The sequence below is a fragment of the Nestor notabilis genome, unplaced genomic scaffold, assembly GCF_000696875.1.
Source record: "Nestor notabilis isolate BGI_N333 unplaced genomic scaffold, ASM69687v1 scaffold32993, whole genome shotgun sequence".
Taxonomy (NCBI): Eukaryota; Metazoa; Chordata; class Aves; order Psittaciformes; family Psittacidae; genus Nestor; species Nestor notabilis.
Genome location: NW_009921123.1, coordinates 1 through 9,733, shown reverse-complemented (window position 1 = coordinate 9,733; position 9,733 = coordinate 1). Strand labels below are relative to the sequence as shown.

At 48.9% G+C, this 9,733-nt stretch overlaps 1 protein-coding gene across 1 annotated transcript; it reads right to left on the bottom strand.

Moving 5' to 3' along the window:
• Window positions 1-1,410: 1,410 nt before the first annotated feature.
• DHX33 (DEAH (Asp-Glu-Ala-His) box polypeptide 33) lies at window positions 1,411-9,563 on the bottom strand. The gene is made up of 11 exons (XM_010011011.1): window positions 9,408-9,563; window positions 8,501-8,728; window positions 7,582-7,752; window positions 6,687-6,872; window positions 5,985-6,096; window positions 5,453-5,612; window positions 4,973-5,061; window positions 4,275-4,402; window positions 3,520-3,723; window positions 2,754-2,840; window positions 1,411-1,719 (listed from the first exon to the last, which is right to left on the bottom strand). The coding sequence occupies exons 2-11, from the start codon at window positions 8,657-8,659 to the stop codon at window positions 1,411-1,413; spliced, it is 1,605 nt and encodes a 534-aa protein (XP_010009313.1). The 5' UTR covers window positions 8,660-8,728; window positions 9,408-9,563.
• Window positions 9,564-9,733: the final 170 nt, after the last annotated feature.

Genomic DNA, 9,733 nt, shown 5'->3' with positions numbered 1-9,733 from the left:
TAGGCTCATTGATTTAGCTTGGCACGAAAAGCCGCGAGAGGAGGCCGGGGCAGCGGTGGAGGCGCAGAGGAAGCTTTGGGATGTGGGAATAATGTTGGGGTTTCCCTCTTGGCCGCAGGATGAAACAGGAGAGTGGATGGTGAGAGCTCTTTTAGTGCAGGCGCCTTCGTAGCGAGCCTCCTGCAGCTTACTCAGAAAAAGAAGTAATGATTGTTGTGTTTTTAACTCCTTTGGCAATAGATGTTTTAGAGGGAGGACTGACAAAGGCAAACTCTCTGCTGGCACAGTGTTCTCTTTGTCTATCAGCTGGCACTATTGCCCTCTGTTGAGTAGAGGCACAAAAGGCCCATTGCTGCTCACTGTAGGAGGAGAGCATCCACACCTCATCACATCCATTTCCCCCCCATCACATCGACATGTCACAAAACATCACCCAGGACACGGATTTCTGCCATCACGTCTCTAGTTTGGGGAAAACTATACAAATCAGTTCTAAATAAACCCCTATCCCCTCCCTTAAACAGACTGTTCCGTTACACTGCCCAAACAAAACGGGCATTAATTTCATACACATTACATATTCCATACTACAATTTCCCCTGGAGCTGCGAAGTCTACACACCCAAGAAATAGATGCAGACCTTCCCTTCAATTCGTGTGAGAACAACTGAAATAGCTGCATACTCTGGAAATACCAACCCAAAAGTGCCCAGCTCACACACACAGAAGTGGCAAATTTTGCCTGTGCCCCACTCACCTTTTCTTTTTCTTTCTTCTTTTCAAACCACCAGAGAAGAACACTGTGAAGAGGCACAACAAAGGGACGTGTGTCTGTCTCCACTACACACCTGCAGACATTCAGGATCACCCTCCCTAGGAATGGGCCATTACTGGCCATGGTGTGGTCCCAAGACAGCAAACATGACACGGAGGTAGGAAGATGACTGATGAGGTAAAAGACAGTAGCACCTCCCTTCTGGAAACAGTAAAAAAAGGCATTTGTTTCCACTATATGTAGACATTTGAAGGTTGTTTCATCTATTTACTGCAGTAAAAGCTGCTAAGGATACAAGCACAATCACAAAAAGTACCAAGAGTGCTCTTTGGGTTTTATTTCATTATTTACAAGCCTGTTAAACTTCAGTAAACGTTAAAACCTGCAAACTGATACCAACTCCCAGGACAGATTTATCCCACACTCCCGTCCACAGAGCACGTTCCCCTTTTAGACCTAACCTGTTAAAAAGGAAGACTGCTCTCAGCCACAGACGCTTGTGAGGTCTGTCTCTCACGAAGCAGTTTTCCTCTAAGGCTTTGACCTAGGCAAAGCTCTCCCCTTCCCATACATTCATTACAAACCAAGAAACCCGTCCCCAAACCCCCCAGACCTGCTGGTGCCAGACCAACAGCTCAGTTCTTGGCCGCCTGGAGCCTCCTGCGGAAGTAGTCGGGCGCCGCATCGTAGAGCCAGTCGGCGTCCACCACGCACAGGTCCCGCATGTAGCACTTGTTGGTGTGGAGCAGCCCGTTGTACACCACGCAGGCGGGCTTGCAGTGGAAGAGCACGGAGGAGGGGTGGATGGCCACCGCCTGGTGGGAATCCACGGTGCGGTAGGAGCCGTCGGGCTGCAGCTCCGCGGCGTTCATGAAGAAGCTGTGGGCCAGGCAGCGGCGGATGTTCCCCGTGTCCGAGCGGGAGGACTCAATCGGCATCGAGAGCTGTGCAGCAGACACGGACACAAGAGTAAAGTGTCTGCATAGACTCTCACGGGGAAACACAGCCCTTCAGTGGGCTTCTGAGACCACTGAGTCCGAAATCCTGCCAGCATGAGGGATAGTGACAGCTCGGTCAGGGGTGGAGATGAGCGACAGAGCAGCCAGAATGGGAGAGTCACTGAGAGATGCACCTTTTCCAGGTGCTGGAGGACCCCAATGAGCTGGTGCTGCTGGAGGAGATCCAGCAAGAACTGATCTTGCAAGGTAAAGTCACTACATGTTTTCTGACTCCTCTTTGATCTTTCCTATTGCTCCCTAGTAATCCAGACCAGGTGAGGCTGCACTCTGTGGTTCTCGGAGCCCACCTGCTATAGGGGAAGAGTCTCTGCAGCCGTCCAAAATGCACTGAAACCCTTATTGACAGTTTGAGTGTCATTTTAAGGTCTGTGAGAAGCTGGCAAGAGAGGAGACCACAGAAACAGGCTAGTAGAAAGCAAAAGATGAGCTGCAAAGTGGATCAGGACTGTCCTTCTGGGAGTGGGCTTTAGACCAAGGATCATTCACAGGAGGACAGAGGTGCCAAACGGTGGCTCCCGTGTCACATGTGAGCACTTCAGCAGCAGCTCCCACACTGTGTCTGGTGCTCTGTGACTGGCAGGAATGGTGCTGATGTGAAAGCTGCTGTCAAATCGAATGCCTGACTCCGAGAAGAAGCCAGCCAGCACGGGCTGCAGAGCCTGACATCACCCAGCAGCGCACACAGCACAGTCACATCCACACTCCAGCAGCAGAACTCCTTAGGGAAAAACTTCCTCTACCCAAGAAGCCTTCCCAGAGCTCCCCTTCTCTCTTTACCTCTCCTCAACCCACTGAGCCCCCCAGCTCCGAGATTTTGGGATGCAGCTGCAGAGTCGGGAATTTTACCGGACTATTCATGGGAGACTGAAAACAAACCCCCATTTTCCCACTCCTGGGACTCGGTGCACAGCGAATCAGTTTGGGGACAAACAGAGAAATACAGCGTGGCAACAAGTTACCTTTACACAAATGTCTCTGAGCTGAGCTCTGACGTCTGACACAAGCATCATGTTCCTGCTGTTGATGAAGTTCTCTCTGCACCATCCCTGCAGCAGAGACACCGGAGTTAGAAGGGGCTGTTCCTTCACCCTAAAAGCAGGACTCCTCCAAACACACAATCTCTCTCTCAGAGGAAAGGTGCTAACCCACTTCCTAGCCACATTTCTACCTCTGTCTACGCCCCTCTGTCTACACAGTCCTAAAACCCAGCATGTTGTTGTTCTCTTCCCATTCAGAACAGCTCTGCAAGGCCACATGCTATCCCACAGGTGGGGAAGAGCGATCACCTGAGAATGACAGATGCTGCAAGGAATGGGGTACACGAGTCCACAGACCCACAAATCAAACTGAGAAGTCTATAGGGAAGGACAAACCAAAATCTGCTTGACAACACAGTGTTTTTGCAATGAATCCTGCCAAAGAGCACATCTAGGTATTTATCAGCAAGTCTCAACACTCTCCCACTCCCTCCCATTCCCAGCTGGAACCAGGGGAGGAAGAGACCTGGCTCTGATTCAGAACTGGCCTCACAAAGCTTTGATAACCAGTTTTGCTACAGCTTTTTGGAGGAAACTTTGGCACTTGAACAGCTTTCTCCAGTTACCCACTTGTAAAGGATGCAAATTGCATCAACCATGAAGGATGCAGCTGCCACTCTGCTGTATGCCAAAAATGCTCCTTGCCACCATGAGCCCAGACAGCACTGGCATCCTCAGAGCATCCTACCTTGTTGCCATTGACATTCCTGAAGGCCCTGTAAATGCTGAGCAGGGTCAGATGATCCCCCTCGCTGGAGATGAATTTCCTCCTGACGGATTGCACCTCATCCCGCCGGGCAGGGGGATTGTAGAGGACACTGTCCACGGATAACAGCGACACGATGGTCAGGATCTCCTCTGTACAGTGGAACTTGGGGGACAGTAGGATGGTCTGCAAATCACAGAGCAAACCTCATTTCTGGTCAACCAAATCCACTTCAGACGGGCAGACCCTCCTGCTCCGTGGCAGCCCAGGAACCTTACCAAGCATTGTGTAAACACTCTCACAAACATTCAGGCCTAGAGACAACTGTAAATCCTCCTATGGGCCCATCAAGCACCTTTAACAGCAACTGTTGTGCTCTTTCCCGGGCCTGGTCATTTTATACACTGTACAAACACAGCAACTAAAATCAACCACAGCATCGGACTCCTCATGAAACGGCTGAACCGTGCTACCAGCAAGCCCAAGGACATCCCAAGGAAATAAACCCTGTGTCAGCTTCAGAGGGGCCAGAGAAAGGGAGTATCTTTAAAAAACCCTCCCTGAATTAAATGCCAAACAAACCAGCAGTTGCTGTAAATAAAGCTGTGCTTCATTCAGGTATGGCAAATATATTGGTACAGCTGCAGTCACCCCAAATTCCAGACCTTGTGTAAGAAGTTTCAAAGGGAAATGCCAGTGGAACTGGGAAAAGTACGTGAGATTTCTGCAGGTTTTACCTTAGAGAACTTTGGTTCCAGTGGAAAAGCTGCCATCTTCCTGCCCAGGGGGGTGAGGACAAGCTGATTGTCCTTTCGTTCCACAGCTCCCATCAGGACCAGCTGCTCGATTGCTGCCTGAATAGCCTCTGTCAAAAGAAGGATGTTCAGGCTGTGAGGCCTCCTGGCAGGGAAGTGAAGGATCAGCTGGTACCATCACCACCTCTTTCCCCTTCCCCTTGGCCAGAGGGACAAGGAGTTCCTATTTAGAGGAATTAGTGCTCTTGTGGGTTTATCCCCCTCCATCCAGTAGAACAATCACATCTTCCAATTTAAGTGGCAAAACCAGAGGCAAAACTAAAGCCACCATCTCCAGCTTTGAGTAGAGGCTGAGTGAGATTCCCTGTGGTTTTCCTTGGCAGTCAAGGCACACCTTTGTGGGTTTTATGCTCCCTACGCTGTTTGGAAGCTGGACTCTCCTGCTCTCTGCCATAATCATGGCTGCTCTGATGAGACTGAGTCCAATCAATGAGCAAGAAATGAATCTGAGCCTTCTGGACCACCAGGAGAGGATGCAGCAGAGAGAGACTGCTTCTCTTCCAGAGCTCTGACCTTCCACACTCCATCTTCTGCAGCTGGACTGCAGACATTCATTTTAGGCAATTCCTCAGTGACTCCATCATTTTCTTCCAAGGCTGCCTTTGTACCCACTTACTTACCAGGAGATGGTTTGGACATGAAGTCAAAGGTGAGCACATTGGGAATTCTCAGGGCCAGGAGCTGAAGCATCACACTGGACAGGTTACACCTGCACAGGCACAAAAACCAACTGAGATTGTGCTTTTATTAGTATTATATTCTTTTCTTTTAGTTGCCTGTAAGCTGAGGGGGAGCCCTCAGACCTGTGCTGCAACTTGACAGTAACTAGTCCAATGCTGGCTGGTGAAGCCTTATTTCCTAAACCAGGAAGGGTAAGAGGCAAGTCCAAGATCTGGAGGAAAAGGCAAGAGAACTTTTGTCCATGTGATCCCAACTGTCCCTGAGCAAACAATTCCTAATTTTTCTGTTCAGTCTCTACAGTTAATTTTCCTTAAAAGCCAACCCATTGGACCCTAGATCCAGTTTTGCTGTCCAGTTCTTTAACAGGACATAAAAGAAGCGTGGCAAGAAGTGGGATGGTGTCAGGGTTCTGTCCTCACCTCTGTATCTCGGGTATTGTCATCTGGTTCAGCTTCTCAAAGTCATTCTCTGTGTAGAGCCGGTAACAGATCCCACTGTCCTCTCGCCCTGCTCTCCCTGTGCGTTGCCAAGCCTGGGCCTTCGACACCCACTGGACTGCCAACACTTCCAGACCAGTTTCTGTGCATGGAAAAGCATCACTGCAGTCAATGTCTGTGTAATGCACAGCTTTGAAGAACAGGACAGGTTACCAATAGAACATCCCATGGTTTGCCATCCAAATACTGCTCAGACTTCACGTGGTTTAGCACCCTGAAGCAAAGCTAACCATCACACACTGTGTCCATGAAGAGGAGATTCATATTTGACATATTTGAGCTGGCGCTCAAAAAAACAACCAAAAATCACCACCAAAACCCACACTTAAGCCCTGAGATACTAATTTAGACAGTGCAGAGGGTGTTTTAAATCAGCTCTCAGTGGGGCTCGTTGCCTCAATTAACTGCTGCAACACTGAAAACGATCTCTGCACTGTCCCTTAGATTTTCTCACCAGGTCTGTACTTCTTTGCTTTGACCATGCCTGTGTCCACAACGTATTTTATTCCTGGAATGGTGATGGAGGTTTCTGCGATGTTGGTGGACAGGATCACTTTGCGACAGTCCTGGAAGGAAGAGCAAACTAAAGCCAGTCACAAGCCACCTTAGATGAGCTAGTTCCTATCAGTTCTGAAAACACGTGCTTACACTTGTAGTAAAATACACCATCCAGGACAGATGTTATCACTATGTCTTAATCCATTTTGGTTTCATTTCTGACACAAGAGCAGGATTCTTATTGATCTGCTGAACAGGTACAAAAGGGCCTGAGGCAGCACTATTTCTTTTTCTTATAGCCCTGCAATATGCCTGGGTTTTTAGCTTGCTTAGTGTTCTGTCCATTAACTGCTGTAGCTTTGTTGTGATATGGACATAAACTTCCCATGAAATAGGGCAAATTTCAATTCCTCTGCCCTTTTCACTCCCCCCTAATCCCTCCTTCTTTTTATGATCCCAGATGACTTATCGTATGCACCAGTTAATACCATCCCAGCTCCACTGTCTTATATCACACTGGAACCATTCAGCCTAATGCCAGTGAACAGTGGAGGCTCACTCATCATAAGTATAGACTGCTTTAACCCGTTCAATGCCACATTTCTTTCAAACACACAAGCAAACAAACTCTTCCTGTTTACCCATCACATCCCCTCACCTTGGGGGCAGCCCGAAAGATGCGATGTTGTTGAGAGTAAGGCAGAGAAGCATAAAGAGGTATCACCATCATCTGTGGGCAGCCGTCAGGGAGGTGCTTGGCGATGTCTCGGCAGGTTTTGGTCATTGCTTCGATTTCTTCCTGACCAGTCAGAAAGACCAGGATGTCCTGAGAAGAGGGTGCTTCCTGGAGCCAGAGGAAGAAGCAAGCAAGAAGTGAAGATAGTTTGGATAGGGAGGGAGAACTGAGATTGTAATGAGATGTTGTCCTGAGAGCCAGTCAGCAAAGCAGGTGAGGAAGAAAGAAAAGACACACATGTGGTGCAAGGTGTGCAACAGCCTGAAGTTCTCAGTGGATTCAACAGAATAAGGAGTAAACCACATTTTGCAGGATTCAGTCTTAACAGGATGGAGGAACTGCCTAAAGTCACATATCTGTTTCATGAAATAACTGTCCAGGACGTGCGAAGGAGAGAGCCAGCAAGCACCCTGGCAGCTTTGCATGCAAACATTTAGTCACAAAATGCCTACAAACTGTCCTTTGAATAGATTTCTACTTGCTCTGCAGTTATGCTTTGACAGTAAATGAGAATCATCTTCATGCTACTGTTAGTTTATACCTGGATTTCCCCCCACAACCCAGTGCTCTTTATAGTTCACCACTTCCAATCTTTCTACTCACTTTTGGAATAACACTGGCATTTGTTAACCGCTCCCTTGAGCCAATCCAAATTCACTAACTCACTGTCCACTTTTCCCAGAGGATACACCTCAGGGACATCTCTAACTTGGCAGCAGCAAGCTCACACCATCTTTTCTGCCCCAGCAGCGTGTGAGCCTCCCCAGTCAACAGTCCATGGCCCCAGAGAGGCACAAACCTGAAGAGACAGCCCTACCTGGTGGATCTGGAAGACTGTCACCAGTGCTGCTTGCAGGTAATCACTCTGAGGCTGTCTGGTGTAAAAGACCTGAATGGGATGCTGCCTGCCTTCTAAATAGAGAACAGGAGCTCCATTGAAGTACTCGGAGAACAGGTCAACATCCATCGTCGCTGACATGACGATCACCTTCAGTAGGAGCATAAGATGGGTTAGCACTGCAGTTTTGAACCAGCAGGACACTTACAAGTCAGGATCAGTCAAAGGTCAGCTTTCAGAGACTGAGATATATGCTCAGAACAGCAAAAAGCATACAGAGTTTGGGAGAGAAGAAAGTGATCTTTCCTTAATGAAGCCATCAGCTTTGGTACCACACAAGGGTAACATGTTGGTATCATAAAATAAGCAAATAATTCTTTCTGACACTTAAGAAAGAGAGCTGACAGCCACAAAGCTATGCTGCAGAGTGGTCTGTTGAACAAGGCTGTGCTAGGACCCTGCCAGTCCCCTTCATGCCTTCCCCAACAAAACCAACACGCTTTCACATGCTTCATCACGTACTCACACAAATTCATTACACATCCACCCAACGCACATGTGCAATCTCCTTCCCCAGTGTGAGCATGTCATAGAGCTGTCATATCAGAGAGAATGCTCCTGTAGCCAGGGTGCTCTCAGGAACACTGCCAAAACCTCCCCCAACAACGCATCCAGTCTACAGCTCACACCTCAGGGGCTCTTAGGAAAAAAGGCCCCACAGAGGTGACCAGATACGTTGTTCAGATGTGCCATATCAGGCCCACGCATCATAAGCTGCCCACCCTTATCTGCTGAGATTTAAAAGGACTTTTTAGAAACAAGAAGAGGCTGAAATTTCGAATGCTTTGGCAAACCCCAGGAGATGCTCAGAGTCCAAGCCCCAGGCCCTGCCACGTACTTTTAGTGGCAGCTTGCCCAGTTGCTTTCGTTTCTTCTGTGCAGCTTTCACCACTCCGAAGAGTACGTCGGTGTGGATCGTCCTCTCGTGGGCTTCATCCAGGATGACAACGCTGTACCTCCGCAGCAGGGGGTCTCCAATCGCTTCCCGAAGCAGCATTCCATCTGTCAAAAACTTGATTCTGGTTTCATCAGACGTTAGGTCGTCGAAGCGGACACTGTAGCCGACCTACGGGAGCGAATGTTACAGACAGCACCAAGCTACTGGTGTTTCTCATTGGCTTTGTACCACAAGGGAAGACTACAAAGCACTCTGGTAGGACAGAGCCAACTGGAACTCAAGGAGGCTCTGGGAAGCGTGACAGTGTATTTGCAGTCGGAGAGCAATTAATCTTGCAAGTCTAATGATCACCCAAAGGATGCTCTCAACAGTGTATCCTAATTGGCTTTTTCCCAACTAGAAGTTCATCATAATTGCCCTGAGTTTCCTTTCCTTCCTCCTCTGCTAGAAACTATCCCATGATCTTCAAAGATTTTTTTTCTCCTCCACTTTTCTCCCACAGATTCACAGGTCTGCACGGATTCAGCACTCTGCTCTCCTTGCCTGTGACTTTCAATACAGGGAACAGTGGAAGAGAGTGCAACACTTTGTTTTAATCATTAAGCAGTATTGTTTTCAACTAGAGGACTGCAGAGAACAACCAAGAAGTAAAATACCACAGACAGAGTCAAACACCCCCCCTCCATGCCACAGAAGCATGTGAACAGCCATTCTTTCCCATCCAGGCACATTATTAAACGAAGATGACCCCCGTGGCTGTTATTATCTTCCCCATTAAGCCCTAACACGGCCCCACCGACACTGCAGCACCAAACCAACTGCCTAAAGACGCTGTAAAACACCCTACCAGTCCCCCCAGCTCTGTCTTCTTCTCATCCGAGACTCTGGTAGCTAAGGCTATCGCTGCTACTCGCCGAGGCTGGGTCACAGCGATGGTGCCTTGGCGGCCGATTCCTGCTTCGTAGAGGTACTGAGGGATCTGGGTGGTCTTCCCCGAGCCCGTTTCTCCTGAAATACATCAAGGGAGTAGTTTTTCTACCAAACGCTCTCCATAAACCTCGAAGCAGCGGCTGCCAGACCGAGCCCGCGCTCGGCACCAAACCCGTCACCGCTTTACTACACTCGACCACGCTCCGGCGCAGCCTCCCACGGGCCGCGGCGTCCCCCGGGGCC

Bases quoted from the DNA above. Each gene is read 5' to 3' on its own strand.
- DHX33 (XM_010011011.1), bottom strand. From the start codon at position 8,659: ATGCTGCTTCGGGAAGCGATTGGAGACCCCCTGCTGCGGAGGTACAGC. The intron at 6,097-6,686 runs GTGAGGGGATGT...TCTTCCTTCCAG, and splicing joins TCTTTCGGGCTGCCCCCAAG to GACTGTCGCAAAGTGATCCT. The intron at 1,720-2,753 runs GTAACTTGTTGC...TCTGCTGCACAG, and splicing joins TCAGAGACATTTGTGTAAAG to CTCTCGATGCCGATTGAGTC.